Below are 26,895 nucleotides of genomic sequence, written 5' to 3'. Positions count from 1 at the left end.
TTTATTTGCACCTTTTTAAAAATTGTTTCTGAAATAGTCAACCACTACTAAGGTTCATTGTTTAAAAAAAGCTTAGGATATCTGACTTTGGATATTTAAAGACAGAACAAAGCAAAATAAATCCACAAGCCAAAATAAAATCTCTGAAGTAAACCTAAACAGTTATGAACCAGAGCCACACAGCTTCAAATTCAACTGACATATTTAAAATAAAGTAAGAGACAGCTAAATAACTTCTAAACACAAAACCATTGATTTAGTTTTTATTTACAACAGTGTAGGTATAAATAAAAAGGTTTTATTGGGGGTTTTATGAAGTATTTCTGTGTAACTGAACAACTCAGAAATGTCTCTGTTCTAAATTGTACACAAAATTCCATGAGTAGACTTTTCATCTCTCCTCTCTTGCCTCACCCTTGCCAGATTCTTCATCTTCTCTGTCTGTTTGATCAAAAATGCTGTCTCCCTGTAAAAAACTGAGAAAGAGAAGCCCGCATACACCCTGCGCTGTAAGACTGGCACCCAGGAAGAAGTTATTTTTGGTTAGTTATAACTAAAAGGCCTTTAAAAAGTCTCTGGGCATGCATACAACTTTTAATTGCATATTTTAAAAGTTTCAGGCTCTCTAGAAGATTCTTTTAAAATGCATGTAGTCAGAATCTCTACAGTGCATTCCCAGGGCTTGCTGGAGGTCTGGCAAATGACAGCACTGTCACTGCGGGTAAAGAAAGACAAGACTTGCAGTGGTCTCTCAAGGCACAAAAAGGGGGCTTGCCTGCAACAAGGAACTAGGGAGACAGTGGCTAAACCAAATGTCAGATTCAAGTGAGGACAGGGGAGGTGACTGTAAAGTTCACCATGGGGAAGGAGGTCAAAGGCCATACCTCTGTAGCAGAGGGTACTGGAGGCTCAGGGAGTTCAAACACATTTCAGTTAGATAGATCACCAGTATCTGTCACCTGCTCAGTAAGACTTTCCCTGGTCACAGTCCCCTTTCCTGCTTGCTGCCTTTACCATTCACTACTTTCCAACACAGTATACATCTTACTTATTGGCATGGCTTTCTGTCTTACAATGACCTGGGCTTGGGCTGAGGTGCACTGTGTGTATACACATGCAAAAACCACTAGAAGGCAAGCTTCGAGAGTATTTTTGTTTGTACATTTGTACATTCAGTGTCCGCTAATTTTATGTGCTTCAATTTTTTTTAGTAAATGAATAAATGAAAGCATTAAAAAATAATTCAACAGGTCTTAGAGATGGCTGAAAAGAAGTGTTTGGGTGTTAGGACTTTGCACTCACACGACAGGCAATATTAGAAAATGTGAAAGAGTGCTGGGCAGGTTATCTGGATTCTCTGAAAGTCATCAGCATATTTTGTACTTAGAATGTCAGCTTGAGACAGACATGAGCAGAGGTTTGAACTCATACCACTAACTTAATTTTCCTGTTCCTAACTGGAGAGGGAAGGTCAGGGGGTTTCACATTTATGCAATTCTATTACAATTTATGTATGAGGGGGTCATTAGTTAAGGCAGCTGTGAGAAGAAAGTTTTTCTTACCCATAAGCAGTGGAATTTGAAGCTTTCTGCCACAGCTCTGTGGCATGTGCAATTTCTAAGATCGAATCTCTCTGGACTAGTCAGCAGTTATAAGACCTGGTGGTATATGAAAATTACTGGGATAGCTTTTTAAAATATACTCATTTTAGTTGCTATTCTAGACTAACTTTATCAGGGACTTGCTTCTGGATTTTGACAGTCCTTAGGGATTATTTCCCTGCCACACCAAGCTACATTTGAATCTGGTGCTGAGACATTCTAGACCACAGCTATCCAACTGCACTTCCAGCAGAGATGGAAATGCTTCATGTCTGCGCTGTTCAATATGGTGGCCACCAGTTTACCTAGCCAATGTGTCCTTGAAATGTGGCCAGGACAGAAGAGCTGATTTTTCAAACCTGTAATGAATTTAGATTCAAATGGTGATGTGTAGTAACCAAAGGCATCCATACAGGGTCCTATCCAAGACACAAAAGATTCCAAGTAACTGATCCAGGCAGTAACCCAGAATCATAAACAGTGAAGCTAGCAATGAAGTTCACAGATAAATATCACTTGAATTCTTAGTAGGTGCACTATTTGGTATCCAGAGCCTGAAATTTTCATCCTTATTTAATCTTTAAGATGATTTTTTAAAAAGGGGACTGAGTAGTATCATGTGTGGATGTACGAGTGTGCACATACACACACACACACATACACACACACACACAATTTCATTCACAGTAATATCAGCAGAAAGAACATATCCAGGATTATACCTGGGTTTGGGTTATCCTAGTGAATGAAAAAAAGTAGAAAAAGGAAAAGAAGAAATAATCCATAGTTTTATGCCTGCATGGGATCTACCGAGAGAACATCAGTGAACACTAGTTGTAACTGTTGATTGCTACGGACGGTTAGGAGTGAACACAACTGGGGAATCTATCAATGACCTAACATGAGTGGGGTGGGTGGGTGGTGGTGATAAAGCTTGGAGTAAAAATGCAAAAACACACTGGACACTGCTGATGCACATGGCTGGAGATGTATCTTGCTTGGTGGTTTAAGGAACTGAAAAGAGGCTGGTATTTAACTGACCATGAGAGAAGGAAGGTAAGATGACACAAGTCAAAGGAGAAAATTGTACTTAAAAATATTGAGGTGGTTACAGTTATGCTGACATTAATTACTGTGCTATTACATATTACATTCTATTTTTTAAAAATTATCACCATTAAAAAGTATACCTATGCCAGAAAAAAATCACTTCACATAAATTGACATTAATACTAACCTAATTACAATACCGGCTAGCAGAGGGACAATTCTGTTCTTATAAAAATTACAATGGAGGAATCTAAATGAATAAAAAGGCTATTCTTATACATATCTTTTTATGTCTAATAGTTGGATCTTGTGCACAATATAGAAAGGAAGACAGATTTTAGACTATTGGTAATGGTTCAGTGTCACCAATATTTTCTAGCTCTGCCAAACATGAGGCTTGTTCTGTTTTTCTCATTTAAATGGAAAAAAAATCAGAAACATTTTTGATCACTGAAGAGTAATGAGGCCTGATGGTAGGGAGCCCGGGAACTGCTAATATTCAGGAAAGATTCTCTCTAGGCGACTCAAGCTACTTGTGAATGTGACACCAACGAAAACACCGTAAAACACACATAAACACCAATAAAAGTAGCGAGCATAGGGCAGGAGAACTTAAAATACAACAATACCAAAATATTTATGTTTGCATAAAAAACCTACTCAAGGGGCTGGGGATTTAGCTCAGCGGCGTAAGCGCCTGCCTTGCAAGCAGGCAGTCGTGAGTTCTATCCCTGGTACCGATAAAAACGAAAAAAAAAAAAAAAAAAAAAAAAAAAAAAAAAAAAAACTACTCAAAGATAAATACACTGACTAGAATTCTGAAACTCTAATGTTACCATTTGAATCTGTCTTCTTTAACCAAAATTACACATTTGTGGCCTCTAAATCAGTCACTGCCAGCCCTGGGAATGCTTTGCTCCCAGGTACTCGGCTGTGTCTGAGGACACTCTGGGGTGTCACGAGGTGGGAGCTGAGAGGTCAAGAGCGTGCTCCTGACATGTAGCAGACATGGCTGCTGCTGAGACTCCAGCAATGCTTAGGACAGATCTCCAGCAAGAATTACCCAGACAACAGGTCAACAGGGCTGAGGCTGAGCGGCTCTGGTTCCAATGGTTATTTAACAAGTATCATTATTTTTAAATTATCACAATAACTGAAAATTTTACTCAGAAAAGATCCTAATTGTCTTGAAGTCTGATTAACAAAACATTTAAAACTGCCTTCACTTAACGGTTTTTACACCAAAGGAAAGATAGCGGTTGACAGCGGTTAACTTTTTACCCTCTTGCCAGTCCAGTTAATATAGGGTGACCAAAAATTGTGTATTTTTATTAGTTTTATATGATAATATTGCAGGGATTATACAAATGATACATTTACCTAATTTACTCAATACAAGAATCGGCTGGCTGAAATGATCACCTGCCCAAACGAAGCTTAGGATGGTCAGAACGTAAATTCTGCTGAGTGGTAAACTTCTGAGTGGTTAAATTACCTCTGAAAGGTTTTCAAGCTAACATCATGAACAACAGTTAAGAACACCTTACCCTGAAGTGGAGCTTCTCTGGCTGGCTCCGGATTGCTTGGGGGGTGGGTTGGGATAACAGGAGGCACGAGGGATGAATGCTCTTCTGTCCACTCTGCAAGAAAGAAGACAGTCCTTGTCTTTCCTCCAGACAGCTGGTCTACTTCGACACGCTCCACGTTGGCCCAAACCAGTACAGTAGGCATATAGCTTAAGTTGAAAGAAGCTGATATCTGACCTTACTTTATATGAAGGATATCCGTATCTCCTTCTCCTGTCTAAGATGTTTACAGCAAGAAATGTTGTAATATGACCAGTAAAACTCTAATTCTCTCTGGCTGGAGAATTCAAAGTGAGATTGTATAAAAAAGCATCAGCAAGATACAGTCACCTAGAGGCAGCCTTCTCAGAGAGAACCTTCCTGAGGGAAAGCGGGGCAGGTCTGGTCTGCAGAACTTGCTTGCCATAGGTGGTAAACTGGAGGAAGGGGGCTATCAGCAGTTTGCTGCGTTGCCAGCTCTGAGGTCCCTGAAGCCCAAGGGGAAAATTCCTAACTATACCCTGTGCTGCAGCAAGGCCTTGAGATGGGCCGCAGTGACTTTCTCTCAGCTGCCAGGTTCTGCTGCACACTCCACTCCCATACCACACTTTCCAACACCATCAAGCTTCGCCACCTCGGGAAAAACGTATTTCAAGAGTTCTTTTTAAATAAAAAAAAGAAACAGATTAAAGAAAACTTTCACACTGGCCAATATACACACACTCAGGCAGTGGCTGGCCAATCATGGCCTACCAGCCAAATTGGTGCAGTGCCTATTCGTGCACAGCCTATGAGATAGCAATTGCTTTTACATTTTTACATGTCTGAAAACAATGAAAAGAGTATTTGTAACATGGGAAAATGATATGAAGTACAACTTACAGTGTCCTCAAAGTTTTAGTGCCATAGACATATACCTATTCTTTTATAGATCGCCTGTAGACCTCTCTAAACTCCAATGGCAGAGCTGAATGGGTGTGAGAGTGACTGTATCACAAAAATAAAGTATTTCCCATTTTCACAAAAGTTCAGCAATCTACAATCTAAGGCCTATATTTGTAATAATCAAGGGCTGGGGTACAATTCAGTGGCAGTGCATGTAATCACCATGAATGTGGCCTGGGTTTCATCCCTAGCACTAAAGCAAGAGCACAGTTATTCCATATTCACATATATTAATATACTAATATTTGGATATTATTTTGAGGGAATATTAAATCTATTATTTGAAAAATCACAATAAAAAAATTTAGAAAATAATTTTATTATAAAAATTAACTATTAATGAATGGATGGTTAAATAATGATTGAAATATTCATTAAACGATGTTATACAGCTATTAAAATTATAAAGTAAATGTACATTAACTTTGAAGCTGGTATGAGAAAAAAAGAGCAGGTAAATCACATATGTGCACACTATATATAATGTGTATACATAAGTGCAACTTGCATATCTCTTGAAATTTTCTGTTTAATGTTTACCTCTAATAATAGGCATGTGAGCATTAAAGAATTCAATGTTCTATACTCTTGAAATGTTCTTACTGTTACAAAGAAGATGAATTAACTAACTTTTAAAAAGCACTTGAAATTATTACATATAAGGTTCTTAAAATTAAGTGCTAGCTTCATGGCCAGTAATTCTGCTTGAAGTCAAAATGCAAACAGGGAGTTTGGGCTCAAGTGTAGCACAGCAAATGCTGCCAAGGCACAAGAGTTCCTTTGCCCCTGGGAAGATCGCTAAAGATGCTCCTTTCTGCATCACGATGGGAGAGTGGGGTGTGGGTACCTTGGGATTGGGATCCCTCTCGGACTGTTTGGAGGGAGCAGAGAGCAGAGGCAGTGGGGAAGACTCCAGCAGAAGCTCCCTATTCCTGCCCACGACAGCAACTCCTCGTGTGGTGGATGCTGGATCTTCAAGACCAGCTCTGACCACACGGGGGTGTCAGTGCCCAGTCTCTGGCTGGTGTTCCCAGCTCAGACGTCTCCAGGGAAGAGACCAACCTTCTGGTGGTGGCGGCTGCTGCTGCTGCTGCTGCTGCTGTTGCTGCTGCTCAAGCTGCTTTTTTCGTTTGGCTTCAAGGACTGGGTTCTCATACTGTGTCTTCCTGTTGATGTGGCTGGGGAAGAAGCCAATCTGTTTTTAACACGGAAACAAGACATCCCACCAGCAAAAGGCTACAGAGCCAAGTCCTTTGGTTAAAACACAGCAAAACACGTAGACTGACACTGACTTGACAGTTAAGAGTGGAAATGAAACTACTGTCTGCTTGTATACACCAAGCATTGGGCAATCATTTGTACACACATTTTTGGGAAAATCTTCAATACGCTTACTCTTATTCAAAACTTTTATTCTTAGTCAAGTCAATTTTATTCAAATAATAATATACCCTTATTCATGAAGAATACCTTCCCAGGCTCCATGGATGCCTACAAACACAGATAATAGTGAACTCTACATACTATGTTTGCCCCCATCTATATGTATTTATGATAAAGTTTAATTTATAAATATGTACAGGAAGGGATAACAGCAGTAATTTACCATAGACTTTAACAACCTCAGATTATGACTTGTTCTTTATTGAGATTTTTCACTCTTCAGGAAGCACATTATGCTTTGTCATTAGCATATACCAACTGCCAGCACTGCTACTACTCTTGAGCTTTGAGGCCATAATTAAGTCACACGAGGGTCATGTGCACACGGGTACTGCCAATACCATGGCAGCCAGTCAGATAGCCAAGAACACTAAAGAGTGATTATACAGTATAAATATATAAGGCCTGGTGATCATTCTCCAAAGCTAGATGGCATGGGCTGGCAGGAGATTTCATCTTGCTATGCATAATGGCACATAACTTAAAATTTATGAATTACTTATTTCTAGAAATTTTCACTTAAGACTTTGAATGCTTTACCTGAACCAAAACTAAAACCATAGTAAAATCACATGTAAGGGGGCACTACTGATTTCATGGAAAGGAAAAGCAAAATTCTTTATAGTTAGTAACTTATCTTGCTAGAATGCAGCAAACAATAAATAGGCATGCAAACTCAGGTCTGTTTGCTTTCAAATTCCAGAATTTGGCTGTGTCAAAAAGCACAGTTAAGAGTCTTAACTACTCAAATGTCAAAAGAATCATATGAAAATGTGTTGCTTAAATATAACAAGGAGTATGGCATTATTGAAAAATAAGATTTAAAGAGGCTATGTGATGTTGCTGATAACATACAATGGCAGAAGTGCTTAGTAACTTCCTAAAGTAGGTTTTGCTGAAGCATGAGCATTCACCAAAGCAGTAAGATGAAAAGAAAACAAAGGACCCTTCCAATATCTATCGACTATCTGATCAACTTACAGGGAGAGATGGATAGCCCTCAGCCAAAGAGACTGCAAATACTGCTACTTTAGATGGCTATATAACTAAAAACCCATGGCAAACACACATGCACACACAAGTACACTGGTCTTAGCTTATGTAGTGTATATATTATATATACATATATGTATGTGTATAAACACACATATGCTACACAAGTATCATACAAGCATATAACTTAACCTTTGAAAACAAAGTTTTGTCACCCATCAAAGTAACAACCACCCATCCTTTTCTTACTAAATGCTAGTTGAAGGGCAATGTACAATGAACCCCCAGTAAAAGAAACATTGCTATACATCTGTAAGACAGAAGATTTTGAGCTTGGTATGGTGGTGCACGCCTGTAATCCCAGCTCTTGGGAGATTGAGGCAGGAGGATCACTGTGAATTCAAGACCAACCTGGGCTACAAAGTGAGCTCAAGGTCAGCCTGAACTGAAGAGTGTGACCCTGTTTCAAAAGACAGACAGAGAGAGAGAGAGAGAGAGAGAGAGAGAGAGAGAGAGAGAGAGAGAGAAAATATGAGATTGAATGAGTTTTGGGGGCCCACAAAGGAAATTTATCTTAGGAGGGTCAGAGAAACAACCCCACTTGCCTCCTAAGTTGGCAATTCTTGTTAGGTAAAAAAGGAGCCAACAGCAGTATTGGCAAAGGGTTCTTGTTATTTTGAACTGATAATTTTTAAAAATAAGACATTTTGATAGCCAGGAATTTTTGCATCATGTGGTCACACACAGCAGCATGAGAGAAAGCCGGCCAGCTGTTTCCATCACGGTGGAGGGACTATGATCATACATTTGCATGGCATTTTTTTCCAGATGATATTTTGAGGCAAGTCTTCTTCCTGAAGACACACAATCCCCAATCAGCTGTTCTGCTGTGTCCTGGGCTTTCCCATACAGTTGTTCAGCTAACACTTCTCATGGTCCTCCATACAGCAAGACTGTTTAGCCTTCATAATTAATGTAAGCCACACAGGAGCCATGAGTAAGGTCCTCAGAAAGGGAGTTAATACCAAACAGAACTTACCTTTGGATTCACTGAATATGTTCTTGTTCATTAAAGTATACATAGATATTTTCATTTGAAAATTAATACATTATTATTCAGCTTCTGTCATATAGAAATGGTAAGTTCTGCTTCGCATAAATATACATAATTCCAGGGCAGTCCACTCAGAACTCCTTCTGTCTCTCTCTCTCACACAGCTTTCTTTCCCCAATAAATATATTTTGTTCTTAAAAAAAATACAGAAATGCATGTTCCTAGTGATAACAATCTAAACAGTTTATGCATCCTATAGAATTATTAATATAAAAAAGTACATAATTCCCAAGAGCCAGAAACAAGTGTGTGAGTTATTAATAGGCACTTACTCTACATAGTAGACACCATAGACAGGGTCTTCGATCTTTTCCCAACCAGCAGGCAGTTCTGAAAAATAAAAGAGCATTTAGAGCAAGTAGAGAAGATACTTAGAGAGCCTGGGACTGCTATCAACTGAGTTAGGCAGAAAGAGACATACTCATAAAAATACCTTAATTTCACCTAACTAAAAGGAATATGCGTTATTTTTATTTTTTCAGCATATTTTTTCTACATGAGAAATGATTCTTTATCTAGTGGTATTTTATTTAAGAAAATAAAGCCTAATAAATGTAATCCCAGCTACTTTTATTCTTAATTATCAAATCAGATTTTAATAAAATTAAAATTTGCCTTGAATGCCTAGTTCCCACCTTGAATATTTACTGTTTTCTATTATTTCCAAGCATTCTTCTCATACAAGGAAAATGAATGGAAGTTAATGCTTCTTTTCATTTTTCAATACAACTGTGTTTTGCTTTCCTTGCAAGAAAATAAAGTCTGCATCTTTCTTCATTGTTCCAAATAAAATGTTACCGTGTAAATAAAATGTCCATGTAGAACTAGGTTTCTGAACTGCACACATGTATCACTAGGTTACTATATTTGGGCCTGTCCCTCTTTCCCTCACTGCTCCTGTGAAAGAGTAACCCGCGTCCTTCCTCCCTGCAAACAGCTCGCTGCCCACAGGGGACAAGCTATTCTTTTTCATGTGTTATTACAGTGAAAACCGAGCCATGCAATGCTGGGCTGTACTTTGTAAGGATTCATATCAAAGGCTCGAATGAACTTTATTAACTATGTAAGAGTGACTTTTACTATAAGAATATCCTGGGAGAGGTCCATTGCCCTGGACAGTTTCACATCATGAAGGAAACAAGTAGGTGTGTTTTGTGCCATTAAAACAATCCTTACAGAAAAACAATTTCTGACCTTGATTTTAAAGCCACCCTGATCTATGCAGTAAGGAAAGCTGATACAATACTACATTCCAAAGTGAAATGTTATTTCTAGAAGTAACTATTAAGAGCTGGCATTCTACAAACACTTGAAATACCACTTATTTTGAAGCAGATTTTTTTTTTTAATTCAAAGCATCATGTGGTTACTCTTTTCGTATGATGGCTGCTTCATGAGCAGAGGGCTCATGCAGACCACTACCAGTTCCAGATGGGCACTGAGGCATGTGTGTGCATAGAAACACACACGTTAGTCACTCAAAGTTTATGCTGAATAAGATTGGTTCAGATTTGGATGACTGTCAAGAGATATTAATTTCATGCTTTGTGCTTTACATGTTACTTGTTTGTAAACAAAGGTTTTCCCTCCTTTTGTCTAATTAAAAAAAACACAACAAAACACTTAATGGGTTTTAAAAGAAGTCTTTGAATTCAGGAGACACGAGCTACTAAAATGCAAGACAGGTCCAAATTGCAGATGTTGGTACCAGTTGGCATTTTAATACACCAAGTCTTGCCGACCAATGCAAATCAAATGCCTGAGAAATAGCTTTGTACTACAATGCTGGAAATTACCATTTAAATGAAAATGAACTAGAAAAATATTTCCAAAGAATTGGGAAATTGAAAATTTTACAAATGCAAATTGGTGCACAGTCACACATTTGTATGGGGGAAAAGAGCGGGTGAAAGTAAGAAGCCAGTCCGCTTTCCAAAGTCTGCTACCTGAAATATTTGACCAGATGATCTTTAGACGAAACGGAGAAAGTATTAGCACTCAATTCACTTGATTACAATTTTCTGAACAGTTACTGGGTGCCTCCTATTTCCTGGAGGGTGTGTCAGACATCAGGGACACGAAGCGCCAGCACAGTGGCAAAGCTGAAAACAGCCACACAGCAAGCGCTCTGCGGTAAAGCCACTCCTGCTTCCAGCCTGTGTGTCTCAGTGCCTCATGCTTGGGGCGCTGGAAATGGGGTCAGTCAACTGGCATTTCTGGACATTTTAAATACTTCTGAGACAGATGAACCACCTCCAGAAAATTTCCAGTTTTTCAAGTTAAGTCTCATTTTGAATGGAAAAGATAGATTTCTCACTTCCAATGTGGTGATTAACTTAATAACAGGAATTAGTCTCCTACAGCTGAAAATAGAAATGGGTCACTGATTTAAAAAAGGAAGCTGTTTGTCCTAGAATTTGCCATTTGGTTATAAAAAACTGAAAATGGCAGAAAATATTTAAGCCCATAAAGTGATTATATTTTACTTTTTAAAAATAAACACTCTGAGGACCCCTGGACAGGCACTCTCATGTTTGACCACCACCACTGCGCAGATGAGACCACGTGGCTTGTGTGGACAAGCTGAGAGCCTGTTGTACTGTCAGGTCAGGGACGGGCCTCTGCAGCCTCTTAGCTTTGCTGCTCTGTGGTGATGGCCTGCTTCCCTCACATCTCTGAGCAACGTCTTCCTCTGGGTTCACCTTGAAGATCAGCTGTTAGTTAAATGTGGGGATCTTTAAACTCCTGAACGCAGGCCATGGCTCAGAGCAAGGGCTTAAACAGCCGTTAATCCAGAAGCACAATGGGTTTCTTATGGATCCTACGTTAAAGGGACACAGTGGTGTTAGTAAGCATGGGTAAGTCCAACAGGTTAGAAATAGATAATAGTAAAGTCATTATCAAAATGTGCTGATCACAGGGTCAAATGTTAAAACACATCCTGGTGAAGTTTCCTCAAAACAGCGCCTCTTTCAGTTCTATTTAATTTTTTGTTTTTTTTAATTATTTATTTATGTATTTATTTTTGGTACCAGGGATGGAACTCACAATCTTGTGCTTGCCAGACAGGTGCTTACACCACCGAGCTAAATCACCTGGCCCCGGTTTACATTTCTTTAAAGAGGAAAGAAAAAAGAAGGTCTAAGGTTCCAGAGCCAGTAAATGGGAAGCCAAGCAAACTGATGCGGCCCTGGAGAAGCACCACCATCAGATCATGCCCTGTCCTGAATTACAGGTATGGCCATGAAAAGGGCCATAAATGCACTACTGTTCACTTCTTAGAGTCAGCACCACAGGAAACTCCCAATCATATCACAGTTACACTGGAGGAAAACACAGACAATTCTTTCCTGAAGTTCTGGCATTCAAACTGTCACAGAAACAAAGTGATGCTCCTGGACACGCTAATCTCCATGGCTACCTGCCACATAGAGCGGTCACTCACATACAATTTCAGCAAGAATGGCTCAAATTGGTTCAACAAATGATGAAGACACTTGCTTTGTGTATGGAAAAGCCTCTTTCCATTACTTTATCTATTATCATTTTGTACTTCTTTTATAAAATTTTGTACTTCTTTTACAAAATTAGTTCTGAATTTTTCTATCACACAGGTGATCCTCAAGTCACACCCACTGCATGGACCACAAGATAGCTTACTAAACATCTTTAATGGCTACAAACCACTGTGGGGCAGGGTCATCAATCATTATCTTCTTAGCAAACATTAAGAAAATCAGAGCTAAATTCTGTATCATAATTCCAAGTAATTGATATTTTCTTCGTGCAACAAAAAACATGCAACCGAAAAGTGATTAATTTATATTAATTACATGTATATTTTTAGATCTTTAGACAACCTTAAAAATACCAGTGAATTCAATAATGTTAGATTGGTTCCTTTCATATTGATGTTAAGAGCAATCTTTTACATAGAAAATATAACTATGGTCAATTTTCAAATGGCCAAGGCTTCAATCTGAAATTGAGCTCAACCTTGGGTTTTCCCATTTACTCTTCAGTGACTGCATCAGATACTGTACAAACTAATTTTAGTGTTCAAAACATTTAACTTAGTGAAGATATAATTCAGTATGTTGTAATATCAAAGAAAGAAATATTTTGGCGTTATCTGCGAATGCAAAATTACTGATAAACTACAATAGCTTGAATGGTTGAGATCTGACTTATGCATATGCTTCAGAGAGAATGCCCCCAACAAGCATTGCTTATGTTCCCAAGACATGCAATCCAGGGACAGGGTCAACAACATGAGAACCATGCCTTTAAAATATGATCATAAGACATTTTAAGTATTCAATTCATCATTGGGAATTAATTTAGGGCAACTACTCCTGCAATAAGCATTACATTACTATGGATTTTTGTTTGTTTTCTTTTGGGGGGTATTATATAGATGACTATCCACGCTAAAGAAAGAGAAAAATGACACTGAGCCAGGTTACATGGAAATTCAAGAGACATGGTCAGCACCATTTCATTGTTCTCCAATCCTCATTTTGCAGGAACAATTTGTTAACTGCATTCTAGTCTCAATTTATTGACACCTTCTTTGCAGACAAAAAGTATTACAACTCTGTGTGCTATATGCAGTCTAACTCACAGGTTTTACTACTGCGTGCTCACAGGTGAACCGGAATGAAGATCCTAACTTAAGAGGTGCACATGCAAGGAAATGAGGGATTAAAAAGTGCACGGGGACTCAGGCATGCAGGGAATTACGCAGTAGCAGCTGCCAGAGGATTTACCTAGTTCACTGTCCAGCTCCTCGGTGTGGACCCCTTCTTCTCCAAAGGAACAGCAGGAATGAGTCAGGAAAGAGAGAAAGAAAAATTCAGACACCAGCACCAAGAAGGAAACTCCTCTCAGAAAAACAGCAGCAAATATCACTTCATTTTGTCCTTACCTGCATGTGGCTTATTTTACTGGCTTAGCTAATAAACTCTGGACCTCAAGGCAAAGCATAAAATGCTAAGAGCTGACGTTGGAGAAATAATTCTATGGCTCATTTCCTTGCATGTCAAAGTAGGATCTGATTGGTTGTAAAAGATGACAAATACCTTTGCGGTTTGGATGTTAAGAGGCAAGTCACTTACCACAGAGCTTATTTGCAGCAAATAAGGCTGTCAGACCTTTCATTATTAGTCCTTTTAATCCTTTAATAATCCTCTAATCAATGAGGCAATTACACCACAATTAAAGCATAATTTAACTTACAAGTAGCCTGAAACATGGAGGGTGAGGGCAAATTCAGAGAGTGACCTGTACAATGCGCTCCATGTCTTCCCATAAGGAGAGAGACAGAAGAGTATGTCATGGTGATGTACGGGGAAGAGGGGAGGCTTGCAGGCTGCCCTGGAGGAGGACTGGGAAGCAAGGTTTCCTGATTTGCTATTTTTTGTGTATAATTTCTAAGTCAAACAATTCAGAAATAGAATGAAAATGTTCTCATTGATTTTAGCAAAGGAAACAGTTCAAATTTTTTCTATTCTTGACTTTCTCTTGCTAACAGTAAAACATTTTATCATTACTGAGACGAAAACAACTCCAGCACACAGGAACCATCTCACATGGCGCTTCCCTACTCCCGCCTCCTGGGGCTTGGAGATGCCAGGCAGGGCCACAGCTCACACGGAGCGGAATGCAGAGCCGTTAACGAGGGCTCAGAGCAGGCAGTGAGAAAAGGAATACATTTGTACAAACTGCACTGAGCGAAGTGTAAGAAGGACAGAAGCAAGATTCCATGTATGACTCACCCCAGAAATGGTAGAGGTGGCCAAGAGTAGGGGATGGGCTCTAGAAATGACTAGAAGACCAAGTGAATCTAGAGGGTCCTGGGTCAGAAGTGAGAGTGTAGTTACAACCCCTGACTCTCCAGTGTGTGCAAACCTACTTTCATCTGCAATAGGAAACACTTAGGACAGCTTTCTGGGGAAGATTATTAATTTTGTTTCAATCAGATTGAGTTTAAACTCTTAGATTCCCTGCTGAGCTCTCCATCAGGCAGATTAAAACACTAGCTGCGGCTGAAAGGCAGTGGTGGAGGCTTTTAGTACAATCAGGCTCACAGCAACAACCAACGAGCAATGACTACACTAAAATTAAAGTCCAAAGCCCATTTCCCGTTTTTTGAAATAGGAAACAAAGTCTTTATAATAATTGAGTATGATGTACTGTTACATCCCTTGCATACCTGAACTACAGGAGTTAGAAATACAGTATTTGTGACTGACAGTGTAGTCTCAATTTGCGTCTTGATATAAACAATGACACATAACAGCTTAGTGGTAACCAGCAATAAAAGATGCAAACTGACACTTGTCATAATCTGATTATATACCTGTGCTGTTTGTGTATACAGACACAGACATTCACATAATTTCTACTAGAAATAGAATATATGAATTCTAATGTTGAAGGGATAATTACTAAAATGACTACATTCGGTATGAAAACCTACCTGCACTAAGGGAAACAGCATTTTCCTAAATGGTAAGAAGCCCACATATGCAAAACTATAAGATTTGGCAATAAAAACAGTTGGTAACTCTCCTCAATACTTGTATTTCACTAACAGTTTTTCTCAGTGAAGGCCTTCTCAGTCTTCTTTAGTCTACAAATTTGTATTAGCAGGCTTTTTCATACACTGCCAGTGTAATTATACTGGATATTACATAAAGACTCTAAGATGAGTGGCTAGATTGCCTTCAAAACCATAAGTCATCAAATAAAGATTAAACTATAAAGTCTCACAGCTGGGTATGTCTTATGTTCTGTTCTTTGAAAATTGGTCACTATGTATTCTATACTAAACAGACTCTGAATAATCAGAATACAGGTGAAGAACAGCCGCTCACCTCTTTAACTCCTTTGGCAATGGGACAAAGTCACCAAAATGAGACGGCACTTGGTGCTCCTTCCAATCAGAAGGACGTGGATTTCTGTGAAGTCCCTCAGATAAACAGGTATGTTCCTTTCATGTCACGCACAAACCGAGTGCAATGGGAGACTAATCATGTCTATAAGTACTCCAGGTATAATCTTGGAATACAAAGTTTCAACAGCAATGTACTGTGAAATACTGGCTTCCATTCTCAGACAAAACTCAAATGTGTATACACAATTCTTCATTATAGGATGAATTAATAAAGTTTTGCTGTCTTACAGGAAAAATGTGTATGAAATAATTATATATTAATTCAGAGGCCAGCACTGAATAACGAGCAGCAACGTAAACCATTCTCCTTTGAGTTAGAACACAACAAAAAGTAACCTCGGCAGAACATGGGGTAGACTTGTGTGTGCTACTAAAAGCAACAGACATGGTGCCTCCATTTCTTAAAATTTCATTTTGGGCAAATAATTCAAAACTCCCAAAGCTCTGAAATAAACTTTTTCAACAAAAACTCACAGTTAATTACTTTGTTCCCAAAATAAAAAGGGAGCTGAGCACCAGGTAACATATCAGCCTCTTTCTAGGACAATGTGCTCTTCAGATACTATGGGGATATTCCAGTTACAGAGGTTCCCAAGCATGTCAAGATCTGCTTTCCCTTCCCCAAACTAGGAAATGATAAAGCACCCAAAGATGCAAAAGCCAAGAAAGCTCCTAAGGTCTTCAGGAGACTTTCACAGCAGAGGGGTATGGTCCAGCAGGTGTGCACGATCAGGATCGCAGCGGATTCCTGATGCTCAGAAATCCAGCACTGTTCCTAGTGACCGAATGCAGAGGACACATCTGAATAGCTTCTGACTGAGCTCGACTCTACGTCTAAAGGAGAGACTGGTTGGTACCTGCCTTTACTTGAAACTGTAAACCACGTGCACTTCCTAGAACTGGATAACCTTTTAGAAACTCACTGCTAAAAGCCAGCTGACCCTAAACTCTGCAGCTGCACAAGCCCGACTCATTCCACCCAAGCTCTTCCCGGCTCTTACCGTCATCTTCACACTCTTCCAGAGGCTTCTGCTGTTTGTTCAGGCACCGAGGGTCTAACCAAGATGTTGTTTTTGTGTTGTGGCTGCAATTCAGAAACCAAAATAAGACATTTGTTTACAAAGAAAAAAATTAATGTAGAAGAATCTTAGATACACCTGAGCCAACAGCAAATCCACACCAGAAGAGAGAACGAATTGGGAACCTTCCTGGAGAGAGTCTGGGGAGGCGTTTTTCCCTACCTGAGACAGTCACTGAACCACTGGGAACTTACAGTGCAACACCAGCTTGACGCTGAAAAATGTCTTACATTTTGCCTGCACTGTCTACTCTCACCGAGGCACATTACATTAGTCTTCATGCTCACCAAGGAGCAAATTTTAATTTTTTAAAAATTTGTCTCTGAGTTAAATTGTGGGTGCTAGAATTCATAAGGAAGGCTGCTATTTCACTCATATTACATGAGCATTCTTGTAACAGTGTGATATGACCTCAGTTCACATGAGCGGCTTGAACCACTAATCTACACCATTCATCACAGCATCCTAAATTAGACTTTAGACACACTAATAGCAACCCCAATTATCCATCATGAATAGAAGCTGAGCTCAGGAAAAGCGAGGAGAAGCTAAATATGCCACCCAGCCACTTTCTGGAAAGCGGAACTTGTCCGGTATGGAAAGTCCAACAGTGACTCAGCCTTCAACATAGAGGAGTCTAGAGAAACCTCCCCAAGGCTGCAGCCATGTCCTCATTCATGGTAGAAAGGTCGCTGGGTGGCAGAAGCAGTTGGCTTTTGTGCTTCACAGCAGCTCCAGACAAGATACTGCTCTGCCATAGCACTGACTCCACACTCAGCTAACTGGTCCAGGCAATGTGTGCCAAGTCCCACAGACAGGGCTGCAAACTACTGAGAGCAAGAAACTAAGAAAAAAATTAAAGTTTGGGCCAGCCTTGGAAGCACAGCCCCGCAATCCCAGCACTCAAAAGGCTGAGGCAGGAAGATTGCACCAAATTTGAGGTCAGCCTGCGCTACATAGTGCAAGGCCAGCCTAAACTACAGTGAAACACTGTCCCAGGAAAAAAAGTTTGGGCAGTTACTTCAATTCTTTTTCAAAGTTTGTAGACACAGGTACGGGTATTTTCCATTGTTTAATGTCTTGAATTATTCAAGAAAAAATTTACGGCATAAGTGACAAAATATGCAAATGCATATCTCTTAGCTCAATTGGTTCTTTAAAAAAAGAGAACTAGAAGATAATACAGTAAATGCCACCACTGTCACTTTTTGGACCACTCACAACTACCAGCATCTAAGTATTTTCCATACATGTTACTCTGAGGGAGGTACTGCTGGTATTAAACTTTTGACTCCTCACCTGACAGATGAGAAGACTGAGGACAGAGGGGTGAGAGTATGTGCCAGAGGACACTTTGCTGACAGACAGTGGAACTGGAAATCAAACCCTGACAGTCTCACACCAGAACCTGCGGTCTGTACTGCAATACAGTCATGCAGGAGTGACACTGGTCATTGCTGGGAGGGGAGATTATGCAGCATATGGGCTTAAAAAATGAATTTGCTTTTGCATAAGTGTCGATTTGCATGCTGTTATAAGAATAATACAGGGTGAAGCTACACATCCTTTACCTCGATGCCATCCATGGTGCTAGCTTGTCTGAGTATATACTACAGCATCTAGGACACGGACATCCATGTAATGAAGACACGAAACAACTGCATCATCACCAAAGACCTGCCATAACACCCTTCATCATCACATGTCTGGTTCCCTTCCCATCATTCCATCCAAGCCCCTTCCTAGACCTTGGTACCCACAGACTTACTTTCCTTTCCATAATTTTGTTACTTCACCAATGTCACAGAAATAGAACCACCACATGCAATCCTTTAGGACTGGTGTTTTTCACTCAACATAATTCCGAACAGGACTACTTGCTTGTCAATGATGGTCTATTCTTTTCATGACTGAATAGTGTTCCATGACATGATGTGTCGGGTTAACCACCAAAAGGCATTTCTGGGTTTTCACTATTCAAAATAAATTTACAATAAATATTTGTGCACAGGTAAATGTAAGTGTTCATGCTGCTCTGGGTTAAGTGATCATGTGTGCAACTACTGGACGGAACACAAGTTCTATTTTTAGTTTTCTAGGACTTGTTTTTTAGACGGTCACGCAATTCTCATTACCACCAGCAAGGCACAAGTGGTCCAGTTCCTCCTCATAGCTGCCATCATTTATCACTATCATTTTTTATTTCAGTCACCCTAGAAGGTATACAATGACATCTCCTATTTCACTTTGCATTCCTTTAAAGGTAAAGGTGTTGAATATATTTTCACATGCATACTTGACCTCTATCTAGTCTCTTCCACAAAATGTTTCTCTTTAACTCATGTTTTAACCAAACGGTTTACTTTTAATGTTGTCTTTATATATTTTAGACAGTCTTTTCACAGATATGGGGTCTACAAATATTTTCTCCCAAATTGTAGTTTGTATTTTAATCTTCTCACTAGTCTTCCATAAAAACAACATTTTCCCATTTCAATGTGCTGGACTTACAAATTTTGTTTTTGAGGATCATGCTTTTAAGACAAGCCTAAGAATGTTTACATAGTCCTAGATTTCAAAGATTTTCCTCTTTTCTAAATGCTTTATATTTTACATGTCAGTCTAGTGTTTGAGCTGATTTCCTATGTAGAGTATGAGATGCAGGCTGAGGTTAATTTGTATGCCATTGACTGCCCATATGCTTAAGCACTGTTTCTTAAAAATGCTGACTTGTCATGATTTGCTTTTCACACCTGTGTCAAAACCCAGCCAGGCACACGGCAGATTTTCTTTAAGCAGTTTTTCTTCTTCCTTCCCAAATACGCGTTTTATTTCCTTATGGCCTTATAAAACTGGCTGGTCTCTTGGCATGATGTCAAATAAAAGAGTTGAGAGCACTGACTTTTCCCAAACATAATACTAGCTATAGGTTTGCCAAATGTGCACATTATTCAACCAAGAATATTTTTCTTTTTGTTTTCTAAGTTTTATTATGAATAATTAATTTTGTTAAGTGCTTTCTTAACCTCAATATGGTTGTTTTTTAAAAAGTGTGTTAGTATGGCAGACTATACTGACTGACCTTCCTGCCTTTTTCCGTGTGCGTGTGCACTGCTGGGTATCAAAACCCAGGCCATCACACGAGCTGGGTGAGTGCTACTGAGTGTTTGCATCATTACCGAAATTCCCACCTTCTCCTAAGAACAGTCTATATTGCTAGTGTTGTCTGTTAATATTTAATGAAAATTTTTGCATCTTTTCGGTCCTCTTTGGTAAGTTTTGCTGTCAGGGTAAAACAAGCTTCATAAAAGTAATTGGGAGATTTTCCTCCTCTTCTGTTTCTTGGACGATAAATAAATAGTGTGTGTTCTCTCCAGTGAAACCACCTGGGCCTGAGATTTTTTGCAATAGTGCTAAAATTACAAATTCACTTTCTCTTAGCAGTTACAGTGATATTTAATGACTCAGTTTATACAAGATGTGCTGTGGTGCTCTGTTCTTAAAGAATTGGTCCACTTCATTGAGGTTGCCAAATGTGTGTATATGTGTGCACATACGCGTGTGTACATGTGTTGGACATGACCTTCTGGCCACCTTCAGATTCCTAATGCTGGTGATGCCCTCGTTTCTCTTCTTCAGTGTTGCTGGACATTCTTCAGCTGCGTTAACCTTTTTGAAGGACCATCCATTTGTTCTAGCTGTTTCCTCCTGTAGTTGTCTGCTTTCGGGTTGATTCTTACGCTTTATTATTTCCTTCCATCTGATTATTTTGATTTTCATTTTCTCTTTTGTTTTTGAGGCTCCTGGAGTAAAAACTCAGACTGCTTATTTTAGACTTTAGCCTTTTCCATGTGTGTTTAGAGCTATGGATTTACCTTTTGCCACTGACTTGGCTGGGCCCCACCTATGCTGGTAGGATGTATTTTCATTTGGTTCAATTTTTCGAAAACAATTCTCTCTTGTGATTTCTTCTTTGACTCACAGGTTTTTTTTAAAGATGTGCTACACAGTGTGTCTGGAGACTACCAGTTTATCTGATATCAACATGCAATTTTTGCTTTTATTGATTCATATTTGTAAAACGCATTTTCCAATATTTCACTGTCAACATACTTATGTTTGGAATAAGGTTTTAAAAATTTTTTTATTTAACACTAAGTACCTTTATTAGAAAAGAAAAAAGTTATGAAATAGCCTCATAACTTTCCTTAAGAAATTAGAAATAAAAGACAGAATAAAACCAAAAACGGAAGAAAATAATAAAGATCAGAAAACACAATCCTTTTCAAAACACCAACATCATTTTTGATAAAAATTAACATTCTGATCCGTACATTTCTGTAGGAATACAAAAGACTCAGAATGGTCTAAACAACTTTGATAAAGGAACAAAATTAGAGCTCCAACCCTCCCCAGTGCCATGACTTATCACAAAGTTACACCAATCATGACAAAATGACATTGATATCAAGACAGACAAATCACCAAGGTACCAATATGAAGTTCCAAAGTAGATACCCACATAACAGACAACTGATTTCTGGCAAAGCTGCAAAGGCAATTAAGTGGAGAAAGGATTGTACCCTCAATAAATATACTGGAACAACTGGATATCCACATGCAAAAACCCCAAACCTTATAGCACATCCAAAATTTCTTAAGACATAAAACTTAACTCAAAATGGCTCACAGTGGGTTTAGTTAAAGAGAAAGCAGCTATGACCCGAGTTGATGCTTTTGGCTGAAGTCATTCTCTCTGGGACAAAAAGACTGAGACAAAGAGTAGAAGGGAAGGCAGAACCTATAGCAGTGTTCAGTGAAGGGAGGCAGTGAATCTGCCTCTGAATAGGCCATGTGGGAGATAAAGGAGGCCACTATGGTTCTTTTAACTATCTTAACTATATTTTTATATACATATACACACATACACGTTTTTTTCTTTCAGCTTGTCACACTAATGAAACAATGCAACGTTTACACATGCATGTCTTATTTATTTCACTAATAAGTATGTTCTCAAGGTGTATCCACTTGCCTATAAAAGTCTCCAGTTTATCATTCTTATTGCGGTGTAGTGTTTCATTGTATAAAAATACATCTTTTTTTATCCATTCTTCAGGCAGTGGGCATTTATGTTATTTCTAAGATTTAGCTTTTAGAAACTGTGCTGCTATAAACAGGGGTGCACAAATACTGCTGTGGTATGGTGTATTTAATTCTTTTGGGAAGATACCCAGAAAGGGAGTAGCTAGGTCGAATGGGATCTCTAGTCTTAGTTTTCTGAGAAATTTCCATACTGATTTCTACAGTGGCTGCACCAGTCTGCATTTCCACCAATGGAGAAGGGTTTCTTTTTCCCCCCAGCACCTCCACCATTTGTTATTGGTTGACTTCTTAACACTAGCCATTCATTCTCAGTCGAGGTGGAATCTCACTTGTCTTAATTTGCAACTCTCAAATGACTGGTGCTATTGAACACCTTTCTGCGTATTTATTTGCTACTTGCACTTCTTCATCTCAGAAGTGTGTGTTCATCTCAGATGCCCATTTTTGGATTTTGGCTTTAAATCTGAGTGGTCTGATTTTTTTGAGTTCTTTATGTTTCCTCGGTAGTAATCCTTTATCTGAGGAACAGCTTGCAAACACTTTTTCCACAGTGTGGGTTGTGTCTTCACTGCTGGTGGTTTCTCTTGCAGTTCAAAAGCTTTTCAGTAGGATGAGATCCCATTTGTTGATGCTTTGCAATAAGGTTGGTGGAATTTGGATTTTATTTATAAAGTTTTTGCCTATAGCAATGTCTTCAAGAGTTTAACATACCCTACCTTCCAGAAAATTTAATGTTTGTTTTAATATTAAAATCTTTGATCCATTCTGATTTTAGCTTAGTACATACTGAGAGATATGGGTGCAGTTTGCATCTTCCCCATGTGGAAAGCCAGCATGTCCAGTACCATTTATTAAAGAGGCTATCTTTATTCCAGCGAATGTATTTGGCACTTTTGTCAAAGATAAGATAGCTTAGTGTGTCTGGAATTATTTCTACATCTTCTAATCTATTCCATTGGTCTTTGGGTCTTTTTGTTGCCAGTTCTGCTGCCACACCATTTTTATTTTTAATTTTTTTTGTTCTGTTTTTTAGCACAGTAGCTTTATAGCATAATTTCAAGTCAGGGACTGAGATACCTCTGTCTTGTCTTTGTTGCCCAGGATTGCCTTTGCTATTTTAGGACTCTTCTCACTCTAGATGAATTTTACGATTGTTTTCTCTCATTCTGTGAAAGATGCTATTGGAATTTTGATTGGGATTGCATCAAATCTTATAACAGCATTGGAAGTATGGCCATTTTCACTAGATTGGCTCTTCCTACCCAAGAGTGTAGGCTGTCTCTTCATTTTCTAATATCCTCACAAATCTCCTTTTTCAGAGGACCGTAGTTTTCAATGTAGAGGACTTACACATCTTTCACTAGATTGATTGCTAGGCATTTCATTTTTTTTGGATGCTACTGTAAAAGGTATTGTTTCTCTGATTTCTTTCTCAGTGAATTTGTTATTTTTGTACAACAATGCTATTGAGTTTTAAATGCTGACTTTATAACCAGCTACATTACTGAATTTGTTTATTAAATCTAGAAGTCTTTTGGTGGTGTTTTGGGGTCTTCTAAGTAGAATATACTGTCATTTGCAAATAATGATAGTTTAACTTCTTCCTTTCCTCTATCTATTCCTGTTACTTTTTTCTCTTGTCTAATTGCTCTGGCTAAAGTTTCCAGGACTGTGCTGAGTAAGAGTGGAGACAGTTGACATCTTGTCTTGTTCCTGATTTTAGAATGAAAGCTTTCAGTTTTTTTTCCATTTAGTATAATGTTGGCTGCTGGTTTGTTGTAGATGGCTTTTATCAGATTGAGTCAAATATCATCTATTCCAATTTTCTGTAGGGTTTTTATCATGAATAGCTGCTGGACGTTGTCAAAAGCTTGTTTTGCATCTATGGAGATGATCATATGATTGTCCTTGGCTCTGTTAATATGATGTATTACATCTATGGATTTACATATGTTGAACCACCCTTGCATACCAAGGATGAACCCCACTTGATCATGGTGTATAATACTGCTGCACTCTTATTGGGGATTTTTGCATTAATGTTCATTAGGGAGATTGGCCTGCAACTCTTTCTTAATTGGTGCCTTCTCTGCTTTTAGAATCAGAGTAATGTTTGCTTCAAGGAATTTGGGAGTATTACTTTCCTTTCAATTTCATTAAAGAGTTTGAGAAGTAGTGGTATTCAGTCCACTAAATTTATTGAAGAATTCATCAGTGAATCTGTAAGGGACTGGCCTTTTCTTTGTTGATAGTTTTTAACTACATCATTAATTTCATTTATTGAGATTGGTTATTTAGGATTTTATATCTTCTTGATTGAGCTTTAGTAATTCATATGTATCTAGGACTCTGTCCATTTCATCTGTATTTTCCATCGTATTAGAATATGTTTTCAAAGTAGGTATAGATGATTTCCTGGATTTCTATGGGGTCTGTTGTGATTTCGCTCTTTTCTTTCCTAATTGCATGGATTTGAGTCTTTTCTTTCTTCTTTTTGATAAGGCTGGCCAAGGATTTGGCAATTTTATTTAATCTTTCAACAAATCAATTCTTTGATTCATTGATTCTATTGTTTTTTAGTGTCCAGTGTGTTAATTTCTGCTCTGACCCTTATAATTTCCTCCTTTGGACAAGCTTTTGGTTTAGTCTGCTTTTCTTATTCTAGAAGTTTAAAGTTCATTAAGTTGTTTATATATTTTCTGTGTTTTCTTGATATGGGTATTTACTGCTATACACTTCCCTCTTAGGACTGTTTTCATTGTGTCCACATGTTCTGGTATGTATATTGTCATTTCATTCAACTGTACAAATTGTCTAATTTCTTCTTTATCTGTGACCCACTGATTGTTCAGTAGGGTGCTATTTAATCTCCATGTGTTGATGAAGTTCTCATAGTTTCCTTTAGCATGCATTTCCAATTTTATTACACTGTAGTCTGATAGCATGTATGAGATAATTTTAGTTCCTTTACATTTACTTAAGCATGTTCTATGAGCCAGTATATGGTCTATTTTGGAATGTCCCATGCGCAGCTGAGAATAATGTGTATTCTGATGTTGTGAGGTAGAGTACTTTATAGACATCCACTAGGTCCATTTGCACAAAGTTTGATTTGGTTCCAATATTTCATTATTGTTTTGTCTAGTTGATCTATGTAGCTCATCTGTGTAGTTGATCTGGCAGTGGGTGTTGAGGTCTCCCAATTCAACTGTATCAAGTCTTATTTGATTCTGTATGTCTATTAATGTTTCATATAACTGGGTACACTAATATTTGTTGCATATATATTTATGATTGCTATTGCTTCCTCTTAGATTTCTCCCTTTACCAAGATGTAGTGACCTATTTTATCCCTCTTAATCAGTCTTGGCTTGAAATTAGCTTTATCTGCAAATAGAATAGCAACCCCTGATTTTTTTTCTGAACTCCTGCTACATGTAGTATTGTTTTCCGTCCTTTGACTTTCAGTGCATGAATTTCTTTTTGAATTAAATGTGTTCTTTGTACAGCATATTGTTGGGTCTTGCTTCTTGATCCATTTTGTCAGTCTGTGTCTTTTGATTGGTGAATTCAAATATTAATAGTTAAAACTGATATGGATTAATTTTATCCTTGTTATGTTGTTTTTCTACTATTGGCTTCCCTTTTTTAATTTTTCACTTTCTTCTCATTGTTTGCCTTTCCTGGTGAATTGCTTGTTAGGATTCATGGAGCTTTAGTCCTTATCATCTCTTTCTAGAATGTCCCTCAGAACATTTTGGAGTGCTGATTTGGTGATCATAAATTTCTGCACATGTTCACTGTCATGGAAGTATCTTATTTCTCCATCAATTTTGAAAGATACTTTTGCAAAGATATATCAATCTGGGTTGAAAGCTTTTTTTCTTTTAGAACTTGGGAGTCCTTTACTCCAAGCTCTCCTTGACTTGAGAATTTGTGCTGAGAAGTCAGCTGTAACTCTGATGGGCTTTCATTTGTAAGTGATTTGTTTCTTTTCCCTAACAGCTTTTAAGATTGTATTCTTGTGTCGAACTTCTGGAATCTTGACTATGATATGTGTGGATGGAGATTTTTTTTTTTTTTGATCACTGCTAATTGGAGTTCTATATGCCTCACTTATTTGTATGTCAATTTCTTTTTCTCTACCAGGCAAGTTTTCTGTGTCTATGAACATGTTTTCAATGTCATTTGTGGAATCTCCTGATTGTTCACTGACTCCAATTAATCTCAAGTTATATTTCTTTCTCTCATTTAGCAGCTGCTGGATTGATTTCTCATATTCCCTTGCTAGTTTTCAGAAATCTCCCCCCATCTCTAACTGCAAGCTTGTCTTCAATATCTGAGATGCTGTCCTCACATTGGCCTAATACGCTTTCAATATTTTCAATGGAGTTTTTATCCTCCTGGATATCTGCTTGAATTTGCTTTATTACTTGTTTCCTATGTTGTGCTTCCATAATTTGCTTAAGCTTGTCTATATTTTGTCTGTATCTGCTCTAACATCACTAATGTTGTGTATTTTGGTAATCTTGGTAGTTATCTGAGAGATTTTTTCTGATTTCATTTTTCCAGAGCCTCATTCAATTGCTTTGTTAGCACTCTGGAGAGTCCTGGTGGGAACTTTTGGATTTTCCAGCCTCACTGCCCCCTGGGGTTCGCCTTTGGTGAACTGATTATCTGAGATTGTGTCTTAAGAGTCTTCTCTTTTCTTTTTTAAAATTTAATTCCTGGCCAAAAAAAAAAATAGGTACAAGATTGGTTCATTGGTACATAGAGAAAAAAAAAAAAAAAAAAAAAACAAGTATTTTGGGGCTGGGGATTTAGCTCAGCGGCATAAGCGCCTGCCTTCCAAGCAGGCAGTCATGAGTTCGATCCCTGGTACCGGTAAAAATACAAAAAAAATTAATTCCTGGAGTATTACTTGTTCGTTCCCTATGGTTGGTTGCTATACTAGTGGTGTTCAGGACACTCAGGAGATGATCACTTCTCGAGGTATCTTCCAGGTATTTTGGGGCTCTGAGTCTGCTGAAAGATCTTAACC

General features: G+C 38.4%; 1 protein-coding gene across 25 annotated transcripts in view; it reads right to left on the bottom strand.

Moving 5' to 3' along the window:
- Positions 1–26,895, bottom strand: part of Magi1 (membrane associated guanylate kinase, WW and PDZ domain containing 1) — a 589,708-nt gene that overhangs the window by 70,261 nt on the left and 492,552 nt on the right. For 9 of the 25 annotated variants that reach the window (XM_063257099.1, XM_063257101.1, XM_063257105.1 and 6 more), the window contains 5 exons: positions 16,671–16,753; positions 13,481–13,519; positions 8,984–9,041; positions 6,224–6,339; positions 4,199–4,291 (listed from right to left, as the gene is read on the bottom strand). In XM_063257099.1, the coding sequence (XP_063113169.1) occupies positions 4,199–4,291; positions 6,224–6,339; positions 8,984–9,041; positions 13,481–13,519; positions 16,671–16,753 (389 nt within the window). The remainder of the gene's footprint in view (positions 1–4,198; positions 4,292–6,223; positions 6,340–8,983; positions 9,042–13,480; positions 13,520–16,670; positions 16,754–26,895) is intronic. The other 16 variants (XM_063257100.1, XM_063257102.1, XM_063257106.1 and 13 more) reach the window with 3 other exon arrangements.

The sequence above is a fragment of the Cavia porcellus genome, unplaced genomic scaffold (genome assembly GCF_034190915.1).
Source record: "Cavia porcellus strain 051 isolate PalLab524CR breed Dunkin Hartley unplaced genomic scaffold, mCavPor4.1 scaffold_10, whole genome shotgun sequence".
NCBI lineage: Eukaryota > Metazoa > Chordata > Mammalia > Rodentia > Caviidae > Cavia > Cavia porcellus.
This window is presented reverse-complemented; position numbering and strand designations above follow the sequence as displayed.